Here is an 18,156-nt window from a genome sequence, read left to right as displayed (position 1 = left end):
CTTTGTAGCGTTGCACTTTGCCAAGCTGGGATACAAACAGACAGAGCCTCTGCATTTCCTTAAAAGGAGGGCAAGTACACCATCTGAAAGATTTCAAAACAGGGAGAGCTCAGAGTTGCACTTTTATTTCTCTTTAGGTACCTACATATGATGATGTACCCGCAGTTTACTTTAGTTAGGTCATAATATGCTACCAAAAGTGAGTATGTAAGGAGAAATTTCATATCTTTTATTTATTTTATTCTTTTTTTGAAGAACAACTGCGCCATAGCAACATAGGAGGAGAGGGCTGAGTGTTTTTCAAACGAACCGCACTCAAACATTTGAACGAGCAACAGAAAAAGCTCACAATGTGTCATGTTGTTGCTTGTAAACTGTGTGGAATTCCAGGCCTTGTCATGGACTTTTTTCACATATCCATGTTTGGTCATGTGGACTAAGCAGCTGCGACTTTGTGACTGATTGCAAACGCCTTTCTGGCACATGTTTATAAGTGTGTTGAAGGACTTTCTCCATCCTTTAATGTGGATTGCAGGGAGCTGAAAGAGTGTATACTCCATATTTGTGTATGTTTACATTTCGCACTAATTCAGGTCGGTTAACCCTTCAGTTACAAATAATTTACAAGAGAGGATTAGATTTGTTTGGTAAAATAAATAGTGGGAATAGAAATTGAGAGCTTAAAGCTTTCAAAGCAAGGAAAGGTTGACAGAGGTAAGCAATACCCCAAGCTAGTTAACGAAGGTTAATCTTTTGTTTAAAATCCTAAATCCAACAAAGGCTGATACAAAGGGTTACAGATTTATTGTAGATGTAATAAAATGTTAAACAAATCCCAGTACAGTAAGTAAAGTTGATTTATGAAGTATTAGCAGTTGTAATGATAAAGTAGCAACGTGTCTCACACAACGTGGGACTTGTGCAAAGGACTGGAAAGTGGAACTAAAAATGTGCTGCAAAAACAGAATCTTCATAAGGTAAAGAGACCCTTGTTTCAAGGAAAAAATTTCTTTTTTTCTGTCTTGCAAGAAAAATAGCCTTGTCAAGAAAGTATTTTAATAGTAATACAAAAAAAAAGGATTTCAATAGCAAAATAATCTTAGTTTGAGAAAACACGTCGTAGAGACTTTTTTAAAATTAGAATTCCTGGCAAAACCATTTTTCTTACCACATTGATGTTTATTTTGATTATTTAAAGTAAATCTGCCAATGAGGTAAGAGATTTATACTTATTTCTAAGAAGTCTGTTTTTGGGCCATTTCTGCACATGCACTGTTTTCTTGCAAACTTTTACAGAGCCACAACTGAGAGGGTCTTGTGTGTCAGTATGGTAGTGTGGTACCGAAACTCCACAATCCAGGACAGGAGGGACCAGTCCCGTGTAGTGAGAACGGCACAGGCAATAGTGGGATGTCGACCACAGTAATCCAGGAAAAGGATCAGCGAATAGCAAAAGGTCGCTCCCACCCATGCACTTTTTATCTGATTACTATCAAGAAGAAGGTTCAGGAGCATCAGGTGTAAAACAATCAGACTGAGGAACAGCTTCTTCCCAGAGTTGTTAAGCCATAGCTCCTGCAGTGCAATGCCCAAACCCCACAGCCATCGACAACCCCCAAACATGTCAGTTCTCCGTAACTTTGTCCATGTGGTCTATTTATTTGTTTGTTTCTTTTTTATTATGCTAAAGCTCTTCAGAAATTTTTTATTATGTGTCCTAATGATATTAAATATTGAAACAATAAAATCACATTTAAAACTCTAAAAACAACTTATTTCATTCTCAATAAGGACAAGCCATCAATTATCATTTGGGGTTCAAGTCCTAAAGAAACTTACAGAACCTTCCTGCTGCTCTGTTTAAGATTGTTCATAGAAATAAATCTCAGATTCATCTTTTTTTTAACGTTATTGTACATCTATTAGCAGGCCGTAAAACAAAGACAACAATCATTTTTAGATTTATTGGGATCCAAGTTTTCACACTTGAGACCCTTCCCTAAGCGTCTGTCATTGTGGTCAGCCCTCAGACCCAGCAGCCGCAATCTTTCACAATCTGTTTTCCAACGTAGTTTGGACTCAAGTCTGGGTTGGTTTATTCTCATCTTCTATTTACTCGAAACCTTCTCTGGATGGTTTGGAAGAAAACCAACAGTTTATTTTCTTGACTTTTGCCACTTTTGTGTGTGTGTGTGTGTGTGTGTGTGTGCGTGTGTTATAACAGGTTTGAAACCTTGGTCCAATCAAAATAGGTGGATACAATTTCTAAAAGAGTTAGAATGAACCAGGTTCAGTTTATCTATGGCTAGAGAGGCAGTATGTCCTAAATGATCAAGTTGAATCTGTCTAGAGTACAAAAACTTAAAGATACAGACGCAACTGAGAGTTCTCATTAATCACTGGCTGTCAGCACAGAACACTGACTCTGAAACCAGTGCACTCAGATATTTGTCCTATAAACCAGAATCCCATGTTTACATTGGACAGATGGATGTGATCAATTTCTTGCCTTTCAATTTTTGGCAGCGTATCTCCAAATACTTCACCTCAACAGGAAACCAGAACTGTTGTTTTTAGTTCTTGATTTAATCCTGTTAGTCTCCATGCTGCCTGGTTGCACAGAGAACCGCCAAGGTTCTGTAAAAAGTGAGATTGTCTTTGGATGAGACAAATTAGTCGTACAGATTACATTCTGTCCGAAAGCTCAGTCTGCACTTCAACGATCTGTTGTATAATCCCACAAAATAAAAGCATGAGGGTCTGGAAGGGGTTTTACACCAATTCTGACTGCATTATGACAATTCCTCACAACATTTTCTTTTTAGTATCAAAAACATTTTCTTGATAGATGATTGATAAGCAAGCTGATACAGAGACTTCTCAGGTTAACACCTGTATCTGTTTCCATAGGTCTGCCTTTATTACAAAGTATGTAAACTAGCTTACTCTGAAGTATTTTTTCCAGTCTAAACAAAGCATTTTGAGCGTAAACACTGTCTCTGTTTGGTGCTTTAAAAAATACATAAATGTCCTGTAGTTCCAGCATTATTCAGTCAGACTGTCTTAACAGTTTTTTCACATTGGGTTTGTAAATTTAACATTTGAATTCGTGGTTCTGCAAAATATAAAAATATTGAGGATTTTAAACAATTTTTTAGAATTTCAAATTTAACTTATTAATTATTTAAGTTTAAATGTATACCTATTAGCATCCACAGCATTCATCATTTATATCATTTTTTAGGTAGAATAACAAACAGCATCACATTTAGCTTTGTCCAACTTTAATCAAATATTCCTTGAAATTATTTTGCATACATCACTAAATTTCAAGCAGTGAAGTTAGCATTAGGTTAATAGCTTGGCAGTATTGGAATTTTCATAGCATTTTTAGCCACAGCTAGCATGATGTTTGTGGCTCTGTCACACCTGCTTTGACAGTAAGCAATATCTTTGCCGCTTTAGTAGGTATTGGTTTTGATATTTTAATTATTTTTAGAAGCTTGCATTATCTTTGCTGAAAAATTACCACTTACCTTTAAAAAAAAAATCAATTTAAATCCTGTTGAGTTGATAAAATGCTGTTTGCATCACAGCCTGACCTTAAACCAGGGGTGAGGAATACATTAAGCTTTAGGTATTAGATTTAAAAAAAAAGAAAACACATGGTGTTGGTGAACAAAGGAAAGGTTAAAACCAAGTCTATTAAAAAAATGATTATTAACAAGAAAGAAATGGTATTAGTAGTATAAGTATTTATTTTTTAACCTTCTTTAGAGATTGGTATTAGCACTTCAGTTCGTTTTTTTAATTTTATTATTAACAAAAATCATTTAACAGTTTGGAACCAGATATCCTCAGAAAGCTGTGATAAGGCCTTCTACACTTCTATGGCAACGATTCTCTCCAATCAGGAGTGAGCATGTTAAAAGCCACGCCCCCTTCCTCTGTAAACTGGGCTCAGGAGAATCTGTCAATCAGAAGCTTCAAATATTTGATGCGAGCCACCTAAATTCTTGGGGCATCTGATTGGTCTGTTTATAACTTGAGTAACTTGCGCTACAGCAAAAATTTCATAAACATGACAAACATAATGACTGAGTAATAGCTATTTATTTCTCCATAGACATTTTGGGGATTTTGGCTTTTTTAGACCAATGGGTCCTTTTGTTTGAATGACTGTTGCTAATAACATACTTGCCTCATTGCCATCATGTTGTTGTTCACCTTTCGGCACATTCTGTTAGGCGTTGCCACAGCAAGTAACCTTTACTGCTTTGCACAGGCGGTTTGGCAAAGAGTTTTTACGCCGGATGCCCTTCCATCCTGACACAACCCTGTATTTCCAAGATACAGGGAGACCCATGGAGGCAGCAGTGCAAAAGGTCTTGCCTAAAGACCCACACTGAATTTTAGCTCATTGCATGTCTTGGGAAGCAAACCCAGGCTTCCTCATTGACATCATATGCTGTTAGATAGCTCTAACAACCTTTACACATTTCTCTCCAAATTGCATTGCATTAACTCCAGGTCCTGTTTTACCAGAGGCTCCATGGGGAAAAAAAAAGCACCATCCTTTTCCAAGAAGTCCTAAATTGTTTAAAGCTATTAGTGCAGTGAAGATTTTTTAAAAAGAAAACCTTTTTGGGTCAGATTATTTATGAGCTTAAGTAACTGTATACGGTGTTGGCGATTGTAAACTAAACTGTCCCATGCTCACATCCCAGAAGAACCCAATGCTCAGAGTCGGTGGGCTCCTCTGAGACAAGAAGATAAAAGGACAAACAGTAAGGACTCCTCTGTTGGACTGGACTTACACGACTGATTTGTTAAAATAAGTGTGAGAGAATGTCTTTCAACTGGTTCTCAGTTGCACATCCTGTTGCTAAAAAACAAAACAAAACAAAAGGATAATAAAGTTCTACAGACTTTTGTGACAAAAAACAGAAAAAGTAAAAAAGAATTTTGCTTCAATTGCCAAGGATATTCTTTTATGCATATTTGATCATAAAGATATTTTGGGTGTAAAAGTCAAAAAAGTGTATTTTTGGAGTAAATTAAATTGGGAAAATGAGTGTGTAGTTGGAAAGCTGAACCTTATTTTATATCACTACAATTCAAGATTTTGGTCTTGAATAGCTGCAGCCTGCTAGAAACTCAGCTATCCCTGTATCCTTTGCTGCTGATAACAGAAGTTTAGGGTATTTTGTCAATTGAAGCCTTTATCACAAAATTTTAGAAAGGGATGGAATAAAGCAAGGAAAAGTAAACGGGCATTCATATTTGACTGAACACAACTGCAGACAGTACAGGGATGGTTGGAGAACAAGCAGCTCTGTGCTACCAAATGTTTCTCAATGTATGTCAGTGACTCCATGACAAATGTATGAGCATAAATCCAACTACGCAACCAGCAGACGCAGCAAGTCTTTTCCTGAGATGTAGATCTGATGCTAGCATGACATACATCCAAAGAGTTTGGGGGTTTGCAGCTCACACATCTCATATACTCTAACCTTAAACTGTAATTATAGTTCTCCTTTTTAATTAATTTAACATTTTGCACATTCAAATACACTATTTTTTGCTTTGTGTTGACAGTTTCAATATAGTTACTACCAAAAAACTTTGCACATAGTTTTTAAGATGGATCTGACAGTTGTCTCCCTTTTAAAACCCTTGTGCTATCTTAGATGAGCCCACCCTTGCATTGACGTGTTCTCCCTACCATGAAAAAGGTGGATAAAGGTGGAAAGATTTCATTTAATCCATGGACGCCAGTGAAGATCACAAATCATTGAAGAAAAAAGGTTCAGAGCACTGTCTGGGTCTAGGTGACCCAACTCCCAATGTTAAAGTGCCTAGGATAGAACAAGGGTTACGAAAGAAGATCCAGAGAAACAGGTGGAAAAGGGATGGGCTGCAAAAAAAAAAAAACCTGAAAAGAAAAACCCCAATTATATCTTGAATGAATAAAGATAGTGGATTTCTGTTTATGGAAGAAGTAAACAGGACAACACAAATCAAGTTCAAGAGGGTCTGAAGTCAGTGATGAAGGAGAGGAAATCGAGACAGAGGGGAAGAGGAGGGGGACTGAGAGAAAACCAGCGTTGCCTTTTCTGGTAGTTGAAGTCGCTAAAAGAACAACCAGGAATTTTTGGGCTGCAGTAGGACTGAGATATAAACCAGACTGTAGAAGCTAATCCATGCAAAGAAAGCAGACAGTAATGTCTATGGACTAAACCCAGCTGCTGCTGCGGTACTGTTAACCAAAAGTCTGTTATTTTATTTTATTTTTTTTTGTCCCTCGTGATAAACACATTTGATATTTGTCTCTTTTAGTGAGAAAATCGTAAATTTAAGCCAACATGGATGACGACTTTGACCGCCGCATGGAGCTGAGGAGGCAGAGGAGGGAGCAGATGCGTCTTGAAGCTGACAGGTGAGTCAACACTGGAAAAACAGGAAAATGTATATGCTGAAAGGGAAATATATTTTTGGCATCAGACTCACTCAGAAGAAAAAGTCAATCTAAAAATTTAGCAAACTTTAAAAAAAGAACAAAGAAGAGTTTGCACTACATTGGTTTAAATTCAAGTCATGGTCCTGACTTGAAGCAGAGTCTGACACAAGAATCAGGGCTTGATGTGTCAAAATGGTGCCTAAAAGTGGCACTGGAAGAACTTCCATGAGGTTTTTGCACATAGGAGATTATAATAGCCACACCTCTTTTTTTTTAGGTGTCAGGGGTGGTGCTGTTTGCGTTTATCTGCACTTTTCTGTTATGTACCGGTATTTAAAAAAAATCTTCAAACAGATGTCATACAGATAAGTTCACATTTACTTAAAAAACATATGCTACGGTGGCCCTGAAGTGCAAACCACATCAACAAATCACTCAACTCGAAAACATATTTAAGATGACGACAACAAAAAAAAGATGAAAAAAACAGCATCGTATTTAAGAAAACAAAAAAATGTCAAAAAAAAAAACGAAAAACACAAAAGTAATTTCCAGAAACTCCATGCATTTCTTGCTGTTGATCACCTGACTCAGGTGTTTCTTCATCCTGATTGACTGAACACACCTGGTCCAGGTTATCAACAACACATGCAAGGTGGAAGATTTTCATGAGTTGGGCAGCTCTGGGTTAAACAAGAAACACATAAAGAAAATGAAATACAGTTCAGTGGCAGCAGAAACACAACGAAACAAAACAATAATTACATATTTTATAACAAAATTATTTCACTAAGCAAAGAAAACCTCAAAATAACAACCACCAATGAAGGTTAAGGGATTGCTCCTCTGTCAAGTCATTGCACTTCCTCTTAGTTCACCAGACCACAATGCTTTGATAAAAATCCCGTCTAATTTAATTTGCCGACAAAAACACATGCCACTGGGTTTCAAAATTTAATTTATCGTAAATGATCTATACCTAAAACTTGTAGCACACTGATTCAACTTAAACAGCAACATAAAACAATTTTAAATTATCAAAATAAAATCACTTTTATTGATGACTTGTTTGTTATTTTTATTAAATAACCTCCAAACCAAGCAACTCCATAATTTCACAGTTCACGTCTTTTATTTTCTCCAAGTTGAGTTCCGAATTGTCTTATCAGCAGTGCCATTAGAACGCCATCAAAACCTCTGAATGTTCCCACAGTCGAGCTGCCATTTCTGGTTCCAATGCCAAACCCTCATGCCCCACAGCCCCTCAGCTTCCCTGTTCTCTGCTGCAGACTTAGGAATGTTTCAAATAGCATTTTGCCAGAAGACGCCATTGTTAATGTTTTTTTTTCAAGCATGTTGATGGGAGTGTTGGATTTCTTGGAGTTGACCCACGCCATTTGAAAGAAGCTTACCAAAGGATTTATCGAAAGTTCACCTTTTTTGTCTGTTTTGAAATCATTGATAAAAAGAAAGACTACAGTGGTTTATTTCTTTAACTTCACTCTGTCTCTTTTATTCTTTTATTTTGTGTACTTTAAGCTTAAGATTGTTTATAGGTATAAAATTAGTTTTAATAAAAATAGATAATGCCAGCCGCCCATCCATCCACCCAGTCTTCATCCGTTTTTTTAGAGTCTAAGCAGAGATGCCTAGACCTCCCTCATCACAGAAACATCCTCAGTTCTGCTGCTGGGGGAACGCCAAGGCCCTCTCAGGCCATCTGAAAGACACAATCCCTCCAGCACATCCTGGGTCTTGGAATGATTGGAATGCCTCTACAGGAAGGCCTCCAACAGAGATACTTTAGCCACCTCAACTGGCTGTCATTGTGGAGGAGCAGCGGCTCTACTCCGAGCTCCACCTGGTATCTCTAAAGCAGTGCTTCCCCACCTCAGGTCTTTGGGGAACACTGGCCTGCATTTTTTCAACCCTACCTTGCTCTAACACAACTGCCTTTGATGACTTCCATCATCAGGCTTCTGCAGAGCTTGATGATGAGCTGAATCAGGTGTGCTCAAGCGGGGCAACGAGGAAAGCAGGCAGAGCACCCAGCCACTCAGAGGAAGCGCATGATTGTCAGCAGACTTTGTCTTGATTAAGCAAACTTGGAGAAATCGGATTTCTCTGGGTAAAATCCCCCCATGAAACCAAGTTTCTGGTTAAGATTACCCAAGAAAGACAATCAGAGCCTATAGGTTGTATAATGCATCCACTGTCATTAAAAAAAGTAAATACATTTTGTAGTCTTTGCAAAGTTACCCTCTGTCTTTGGTCTTGAAACACTCCTACTCTAGCATTTCTTCAAAAACTTTTTTTTACTTTATACACATTTCTGGTGATAAAACCTTCAGACATCTGCCGAGGCTTTTTTGGAACAAGCAGAATCAGAAAAATCTTCATCTTTACTGACCCTTTATGTGTTCGTTTAAAACATGCACCTGTGCCACAGTTACTCTATAGGGGTTTTGCCGAATTCTGCTGTAATATTTGGGCCAGACAAGCCATTTTTAAATAAAAGCTATTTGACATGCAGCTCCTGAAGAATCTTGTCATATTTTGTGATTCATGAAAGTTTTGGGTGCATGAATGGGTTTGATGTAACAAAGGATATACACCAAACAGTTGAAATGATTTTACTCACAGGCTGTTAATGCAGATGTTTGCTGTTTTGTCAGGTCTGGTTTCACCAATGAAGATGAAGAGGAGGACGCATTGGAGCAAAGGAGACGCGCAAGGGAGGAAAGGAAGAAGATGAGAGACTTAGAGGAGTCTGGTGGAACTGATGTAAACAATACCAACAGGTATAAAGAAAGTTTAAGTGGAAGTGAGGGAAAAGGGCAGAAAAAGATGATAAAATATAGTCTCCTCAGATTTCCTGGGGCACGTTTTTTACATAAATAATTCTTGTTTATCAGTTTATTTAACTGATGTTTTCCCTGGTTAGCCAAAACCTTCAATCTCCTCTTTCATTTAATTACAGATTTTTAGAAATTGACTTTGATGCCAACTTTCAGGGCTGGGAATCACTTTCTTTCCTTTTCTCTCAGCTTGCCAGAGATCAACTCCACGGATAATGCTGGTGCTGATGATGACCAGGCTCTGCTGGAGCGCCTGGCCAAAAGGGAGGAGCGCCGTCAGAAGAGAATGAAGGAAGCTTTGGAGAGACAGAAAGAACTGGAACCTACAGTCGGCACCCCCAATGGCACAGACGGCACGCAGGATGAGCAGTCCTCCTTTACTAACGGCAACACACAGCAGGATGCTGAGGATGCAGACGGGAAAAAGAAGTCTGTTCAGGAGGAGGTGGCAAAAACAGATACAAACTCCTGGAGTAGGCAGGGAGATGAGAAAAAAGAGGATGGGAAGGTGGGTTTTTGCATAAGTGTGTGCTTGTGGGGAATTGAACATTTCCTTTAAAGTGAAAAATGCGTTTTACTTTTTACAGAATTCTGAAGAATCAAGCACAACACTCCCCCACAATGAGGTGTGTTTTCTTTCCACTACACCTTCAAAACATCTTGATAAATCAGAGTAAAAATGGACAACAATTAAGGGTGAGTTGTTTTCCAGAAGGATGCTAACAGTACGGCTGAAGCGACAGAGGCGGAGCCTGAACAGCTGAAGTCAGAAACTAAGAAGGCTGAGGAAAAACCTGCACCTGATGTCCATAATGAGGAGAAAGAAAGGAGCAAAGAAGAAGAAAAGGAAAAACAGCAAAAGGAAATGGAAGAAAAACTACGGCAAGAAGAGGAAGAGGAGGAGCAGCAAAAAATAAGAATGGAAGAACAGCTCAAAAAGGAAGAGGAAGAAAGGCAACAAAGTGAAGAGAATGAGAGGAAGAGGAGGGAAGAAGACGAGAGACAACAAATGGAAAAGGAGGAGAAGCTTATAGAGGAGAAAGAAGAGAAACAAAGTAAAGAGATGGAGGAGAGAATAAAAAAAGAGGAAGAGGAGGAGAGAGAAAGACAAAGAAGAGAACAGGAAGAAGAACAGAAGAGGGAAATTGAAAGACTAAAACAGGAGGAAGAGGAAAAATGCAAAAAAGAGATGGAAGAGAAGAAGAAGAAAGAGGAAGAAGAGGAAAAGCAGAGGATAGAAATGGAAGAGAAGAAAAGGGAAGAGGAGGAGAGGCAGAAAAAAGAGCAGGAAGAGAAGAAGAGAAAGGAAGAGGAGGAGAGACGGAAAAAAGAGCAGGAAGAAAAGAAGAGAAAGGAAGAGGAGGAGAGGCGGAAGAGGGAGATGGAGGAAAGGAAAAGGAAAGAGGCTGAAGAAAAAAAGAAAAAAGAGGCAGAGGAGAAGAAAAAGAAAGATGAAGAAGAAAGGCAAAAAAGGGAGATGGAAGAGATAAAAAAGAAAGAGGAAACAGAGAGAAGAAAAAAAGAATTGGAAGACAAGAAAAAGAAAGAGATGGCGGAGAAAAATAAAAAGAGGGAAGTGGAAGAGATGAAAAAGAAAGAGGAGGTACTGATATTCTTTGTGCCGATCCATTTGATTTGTTTGTCATACTTTACTTTTTTTTCTCTGCACCAATGTTTGGTTCAGTGCAAATATGTTTTTGACATTTTTCTTTTTATTTAATCCTCCCTTTTGCGTAAAGGCTGCAAAACCAAAGACATTTGGCTTCAAGGAAAAGGTAAAATAAAAAAGTAGTAGTTAATGTCATATTCAAGATTTCCAGGAAAACCTAACCAAATGGTTTTTTTCTTTTGCAAGGCTGATACTGTCCAAAAGAATGGCGCTGTGGCTGAGAATAAGTTTAGGAAAACAGAAAAACCTTTTAGGTAAATCAAACTTACTGTGCACTTGCTGTTTCCTGTGTTGATTTCAGAACCAATTCAGTTAATTTCCTCGTTTCAATCCAGCTACATAACATATTTTAATCCAGGTACATTTACTTAATTGTGCATGTTTCTGCAAACAGAGACAACCCTCCCTTCACAAAAGCTGATGATGAGGAGCGGCGAGAGGCTGAAAGTAAGCTGCAGGAGCTGAAACAACGGCGAAACAACACGGAAAGCGCTGAATTTGAGAAGATGAAGCAAAAGCAGCAGGACGCAGAGGCCCAGCTGGAGGAGCTGAAAAGGAAGAGGGAAGAGAGGAGAAAGATCCTTGAGGAGGAGGAGAGGCAGAGGAAGCAGGCGCAAGAGGAAAAGAAGGCCAAAGAGCAGGTGAGGAGGGTGTTCAGCAGGAGAACAGCTGAGGACATTTCTACCAGAACTCATACAGATATCTGATGTTCATTTTGTAAAATAACAGGAGGAGAGAAAAAGAATGAAGGAAGAGATCGAGAAAAGGAGAGCAGAGGCGGCAGAAAAGAAGAAACAAATGGAGGAGGACTCTTCAAAACCTTCTTTCACCATCCGCCCAAAAGGCTCCTCAAAGGTGAAAAAAACATATTCAACCCTAACAACTGTATAAAAAAGTGTTAAAATGTGTCAAAATTTGAATTGGATAGTTAAAATATTTCTTGACATTTTGTTGCACTACTAATTTTAGGTTGGTGTTGTGAGGGGCTGTGAGCTAGCGGGAGAGGATATAAACAGATGGATGACAGGAAGTGGGGGGTAGGGTGGCTCCACGCGAACAGTCCCACCCAAAAACAAGAGGTTAATTTCTATTTAACAACTGCCGCTCTGCAGAAACTATGTCCTTGACAGCGACACAGGGTTTTTTTTTATTCACCAAAAAATGACATAATCATAGAAAAAGTACCACTGTGAACGCTTTTACAGACCAAAAGATGATTGGAGTGGGACTGTAAGGATTTCTTATTTGCAGTTTTAAAAGTTTGAGATTGCTCAAATACAGTCAGACAGTAATATTGACATGTTTTGCCGTTGTAATTTAATTTCTCCTGAAAATGTATTATTTCAGAGAGCAAAGCCCTCATGAACACTCATGAGTACTACAGCTCCTTTGCTTCTTACTACTTGTCGGTTTGGTTTTGTGAATTTGCATGAGTTTTGGCTCCAGGTCAGCCACTGACAGCCAACACAGCCACCTAAATCACAGACAGGACTTTCCAAGAACAGACTGCTCCGTCTCAGGGGATCTGTCAAATCCTCGGATCTTCTAGAGACAGGGAGGAGGTCGGGGGTAGCTTGACCATGTCATGATGTATCTCTCCAACTTGTTTTGTTTCTTTTGGTTTTGTTCTTTTACAGATTGGAGAGAAGGCTGAGTTTTTGAGCAAATCTGTTCAAAAAAAGTGAGTAATGCAAAGTAAATGGACTATAAAGAAGGTTTTTTCAATTCTGAGCCTTGGAGTCTAACTATTAGGATTTTCATCCATGCAGCTCCACAGCCAGAGTGTCACACACCCCAATCGTCTCCAGGGTGGGTAACAGACTGGAACAGTTTACTTCTGCCATCCAGGTCAGTCTTAACAAAAACCCACAGCCTGAAAACTAATATTTTAATCGTCAAGCAATATTTGGGGTTTATTTATATATACTTAAAAATACTTCACGTTTATTCCTGTATTTTTTTACGTTTGAAATATATTTTTTGTACATGTCTGACATAGTGGGGAAGGTGTTAAAAAGACACATGTCCATCATTATAACTACAAACCATATAAAATCATCTAAGACCTTTTTCACAGGGAAACAAAGAAGTAAAAAACCCCAAGTCTCCGTTGGTGGACATTCCTGCAGGAGGCACCCGCAGCATCAAAAACATGTGGGAGAAAGGAAACGTCAGCAGTTCCTCTGAAAGTCCAGCTCCTGTAAACAAGGTCATTTAGGAGGAGGTCGATCAGAAGACACGACACCTTATATCCGAACGTTCACTCAATGTTGGTGTGGGAATCTGTTCAGGATGAGGCGGGAAGTAAGAGAGATACAGCAGGACGCCTCAACAGCAAGACTGGAAAGCCCGGAGATGCACAAAAGGCAGCAGCAGCAGGCCCTGCAGCAGCGGGAGCGGCACCCCCAGCCGCAGCAGCAGGAGCAAAACAGCTAGTGAGATCTAATAAAGAATAATCCTTGAGTATTCTGTGCATGCTGGAGCGCTCCTTTACAACATGCCACTCCTTTGTCAGCAACAGACAGCAAACCGGCAGAGTGGAGTCTGGTGACACCATGTGTCTGCTTTATGAAAAGCAGCTCTATCCCTGGAGAACCCATAGGGTCAATTTAGGCTCTTCATTCTGTATTTATTTAATTTTATTTAATTTTTTTCTATTTTTTTTACTTTTATTTATTGATTTTTTTATTGAAAATGTACTAAAAAGAGATCAAATTAACTTTAAAAGCCCAGATGACAATTGTTTTAAATATGATGCAAATGCAATTCAAGCAGAAAAACATTTTTAACTGCAATGCTTATTCATTTTTTGTCTGTACTAACTAACTTTAAGTAGTGTTTTAACTTTTTTGATACAGAAAGAAAAAAATATTGGCAAAGGAGGTAAACATGTGACATAATGACAAGACCACACAGCTATAAAGTCACAAAACCAAAACTAGAAGCTGATTCCTTTGACTCATTTTCACTTTTTAATCAAAAATAAATAAACATATTGCTGTAGATGAAATAGACACTGTTTGTTCTCCCTGAACTGCTGAGTCAACTGCTAATCCTTCTGGAGCTTCTGGAGACATTACACTATTTAGATATGTGGCAGCTTTTCTGGTGACGTACAATATTGTTCCGAAGGAAAATTTATGGATGACATGTCTTTGGTGTCAAATGGCCTGGCTAAAGTAGTGCTGGAACCCATACAGCAACTTTTGCAGCGGTGGTACTCTCTAATGGACATAGAGGTGGAGCAAAGTAGTACATGTGTGTCTCCGTATCACTGAAATATACTTTTGACTTTTCCTGCAGTGATGGACTGTCACTGTGTTTCTGTCCTCTATAATTACACACCAGATAGTCAGCTGCCTGTCTGACATTGCCTGAAAGACTTGGGCCATAAATTGAATTAAGTAGAACAAGCATGATTTTGACCATAAGCAATTTTCTGAAAAACGTATAATCAAATAATAAAAATGGGTAAGAAAGAGGACCAATTTTTAGTTGTATTCTTTTTTGCTGATCCTAGTCATTTTCAAAACGTATTTAGATTCCATGTGACAAAAAGGTATTTTAAAGAGTTAATTGTGCTCCTTTAACTAAAGTGATCTTTCATTTTCTTTGTGAAGGACACTAAACAAGGTGACATTGGGAGTAAACGGGGCATGTGGGAAACCAAAAGGAGCTCGACTCCTGGAAAGGTAATCCACACACGTGCACCCCTCCTCAGACATGATTTCCTTCTTGAGAATTAATAGTGAGCTCTTACTCTGCATTTGTTTCATTTAGTTCACAAAATAAGTGAAAGAAGAAGGTAATTTCTTGACTGTTTTCAGCATTGCACTTAAAGCATGAGCTGCTTGCTGTGATTAGAACAACGTTTCATGAATTTAAGTCAGTAAGTCACAACAAATGTTCGTCCTTCAGTCAATTGACTCTTTTGTAAGTCTATATATGAGAAAACAATGCTCTTCTTAACATATTAAGTTGGTTTTTTGATGTATGTAGAACATATGTATCTCAATTTCAAAATTTTAGTTTTGATATTTTTCATCACAATTGACTCTCTTACCACACAATACTACTTTATATACTCTCAGTTTTATGCCCTTTATGCTCAGGTTTTTTGTGGCTCATTTCTAATCTATCAGAATATGATGATTTTATTATTATTGAAGAGCTTTTATGTGTTAAACCTGTGCAGAACTAATCTAAAAGTGCATGAATTTATGTCTAAAAGCTGTGTTTCATGCAGGCAGAGACAATAACTGAGCATTTCACCAACACTTTACATGAGTGTGTTCGTGTGGCACTTGGCATCTCACACTTCGGGTTTAAGCACCTGTCGCACCATGTTGTCCTATTACACCACCCGTTTGACTTGTAATACTTTGGACTTGTTCAATAATCGAAAGGATGAGGGTGGGCTTTGTAGAAGCTCCTTTATGATTTGAGAAAAGCTGAAGCTTATTCCATTAGCTCTTAATTTGTCATTTGTTTACTACTTCTTGTCACTTTGTTCTCACTCTTTTCCAGACGGCTGTTGGAAGCAAGGCCAAGCTCTTTGCAAATAGTGAGTCTCCATAACACACTGGATTTACATTATATAAACACAAATTAAGAAAAAAAAAACATTTTTTAATTAAGATTGGTCAAAAAGTACAAGGATAAGCTTGGCTTCTCTTGAATTACTCTAAGCCTGTGTTAACTTCATTTTAAACGGGCCTCATCCTGATCGGCCCTGGGGGGGACTGATGTGTATTTGCCCTTCACTTCCCATGTAAAGGAGAGGGTTTGGTGGATTTATAGGTCACAGTAGGCACATTATGTCTACAACCCACTGTCCCTTCTTTGTACCAGAGTGGGACCTCACTGTAAATCAAATCTGCTGCTGCAGATTTTTGGGCACCGTCTCAGATCTGTGGCTCCTGGGTCTATATTTGAAAGCCGTCACCATGGCCTTGTTTCCCAGTATAAAGGAAGTTCCACAGCTCCCAGGATGGCTGTCGTGTTTGTCCGGCTCACTGTTCACCTGTTGCCACCTTTGGCCGTCCATTGCGACGCAGAGAGTCTGCATACTGTCAGACATACCAGAGTGCAGCTGCTTGATTTTCACATTACGTTTGAGTGCTAGTGTGGATTACTTGCTGTTCAAGCAGTGAGCGTGGCTTCATAACCTGGCTTACTCACTCTGTGGTAATGATTAAGACAAAAAGCCAGAGCATCAGGCTTGAAGCCTCGAAAATGAAGTATATGCAATGCTGACACTGCAAATCTGTCTCTTTCATCGATTAAAAAAAAAAAAAAGTCAGCTTGTTTATTTGAACCCACAGTGTACGAACTGGAGAGTGAAACAATGTAACTGCAAAGGTGTGTGACAAGTGTCAGCTTCATCCCTAAATAGAAATCCTTGTTTGTAACCTCACAGCTTCCTCGGATGGACAGCTGAGGGAAAAGAGTAAAGGGCAAATGACACAGTAACAGCTTTCAGTCACAAAGAAATGTGACTGCAGTTGATTGCTCATCTGAGTCGGATCTCCAAACTTGAAAAACCTTTGAGTCAAAGAAAGAAATGATAGAAAAACTGCTAAACTTTAATAGGATATGCTTTGATGCTGACTGGACAGTATATTTAGTGTCTAAATTGAGCTTTGTTGTCTTCCTGACAGCTATTGTGAGACCCTGATATCCAACCTGACCTTCCAGTTGACATTCGTCTGTACAAACAGGGTTTGAACGACTGCATCCATTCCTGAACTTCACGTGTGTCACACCAGGAGGGGCCAGACCGAGTGACACCTCATGAATCACACGCCAACTTCATGCTTAGGCATCCCTCTGCTTAACTCTAAAAGTAAAGCATTTTGATGTGGCAAAATGAGTTCCCCTCCTGCTGTTAGTCATCCCAGGATTAAAAAATGTGTTTTTCCTTCTTCTCACTGCTTGTTTTTTTATATCTTTTTCCCGAAATTGTTTTTGAATATTTAAAATAGTAAAATCATGACTGACTGAAGAAAAAGAATAACTAAATAAACCTAAAAAAAACTTAAAATAAAATAAATGTGTTTAACGTTTGGACTTGCAATTAAAAGACATATTTGATGCTTAATCTTTTGACCTTATACATTGTGCATTCTGAAAGTTTAAATAAAAGCTTTAACAAATTACTTAGTTCTTTTAGAAAATGTACATTAGTCTCTTTGTTTTCCTAATTTGACATTATCAGGCAAGAAGGTGTTTAAAATTTGGTGTTTTTTTATGTAATTACTAATTTTTTTAGCTTTATTCTAATGCTCATTTTGACAAAATTATGACTCAGTTGAGTAACTTTGCGAACCTGCTCTAAAGCTTTTGTTCTGCCAAGTCACTGCAGTAACTTTTATTAAGGCTTGTGTTAATCTAAGGATTCACTTGTGTTTTATTGAAAATATTAACAAAAATCAGTTCCTTCAAGATTTGTGAGTGACTGAATTACAACTTTTATGGTTAAAATAAGTTAACAGTTATCATTATTTTTGCTTAACTTTGTTTTGAAATGGGATGTGATGCATAGATCCAGGAAGTTTTCAAACCTGTATCCCGCTGGCATGGATAATGACTATCAGCAGTGCTCAGCTGTCCTTTGTGTTTATTGCTAAGAAGTGTTCGCACATTAAGGGACTAAACAAAAATGGAAAGCATGCCAAGTATTAAGGACCACCATGCACATTGTCAATCTGAGCATCAGCATTTCTATCAATTCTGCTTTATGGAGCAGACTCAGTGACCTGACCTCTGCTCTCCTGGTTACCTGTGCAGCATCTCCACTGACAACTGCTAATAAGCCTGAGTTGATGTCAATTTTCCTAAAAGCTTCCTCCGCCTCAAAGCACTGACACTCTGCAAACATAACTTTTTATTGTTTACCATCTTAAACTTCATAAAACACCATTTTATTTGTGTAATTATTCAGTGACCAAAAACAGCTCAATTCCAACATTAGAAGTGTCTTAAAGCCTGTAACTAACTTTAAATGTGTGTTTAATATCAAGTGAACCCTGCAAGAATGTATCATGTATCTCAGTATTTTTGTGGTGTTCTGCTTTGTTTGAATGTTTGACAATAAAAAGGATGGAAAAATGTGAGTGTCTTCTCTGTCGAGGGTTTGTTGAAGCCTAGGTAGTCGGCTTGAAAAG

The 18,156-nt window shown here is 38.4% G+C and overlaps 1 protein-coding gene across 1 annotated transcript; it reads left to right on the top strand.

The window, feature by feature from the left end:
* The first annotated feature begins 5,881 nt into the window (after positions 1 to 5,881).
* Positions 5,882 to 18,105, top strand: LOC101172158 (caldesmon). The gene is made up of 18 exons (XM_023955470.1): positions 5,882 to 6,259; positions 6,343 to 6,442; positions 9,139 to 9,264; positions 9,511 to 9,829; positions 9,909 to 9,947; positions 10,034 to 10,499; positions 10,872 to 10,924; positions 11,061 to 11,096; positions 11,177 to 11,244; positions 11,385 to 11,631; positions 11,720 to 11,845; positions 12,628 to 12,671; positions 12,760 to 12,838; positions 13,068 to 13,199; positions 13,282 to 13,425; positions 14,611 to 14,682; positions 15,518 to 15,554; positions 16,651 to 18,105. Exons 2-18 carry the CDS (start codon positions 6,369 to 6,371, stop codon positions 16,665 to 16,667), a joined length of 2,079 nt encoding a protein of 692 aa, XP_023811238.1. The 5' UTR covers positions 5,882 to 6,259; positions 6,343 to 6,368; the 3' UTR covers positions 16,668 to 18,105.
* Positions 18,106 to 18,156: the final 51 nt, after the last annotated feature.

This window comes from Oryzias latipes, chromosome 6 (genome assembly GCF_002234675.1).
Source record: "Oryzias latipes chromosome 6, ASM223467v1".
Classification (NCBI taxonomy): Eukaryota; Metazoa; Chordata; class Actinopteri; order Beloniformes; family Adrianichthyidae; genus Oryzias; species Oryzias latipes.
This window is presented reverse-complemented; position numbering and strand designations above follow the sequence as displayed.

Coding starts and splice junctions, on each gene's coding strand:
- LOC101172158 (XM_023955470.1), top strand. CDS start 6,369: ATGGATGACGACTTTGACCGCCGCATGGAGCTGAGGAGGCAGAGGAGG. Junction 9,948..10,033: donor CAACACTCCCCCACAATGAG/GTGTGTTTTCTT, acceptor GTTGTTTTCCAG/AAGGATGCTAACAGTACGGC. Junction 11,097..11,176: donor CATTTGGCTTCAAGGAAAAG/GTAAAATAAAAA, acceptor TTCTTTTGCAAG/GCTGATACTGTCCAAAAGAA.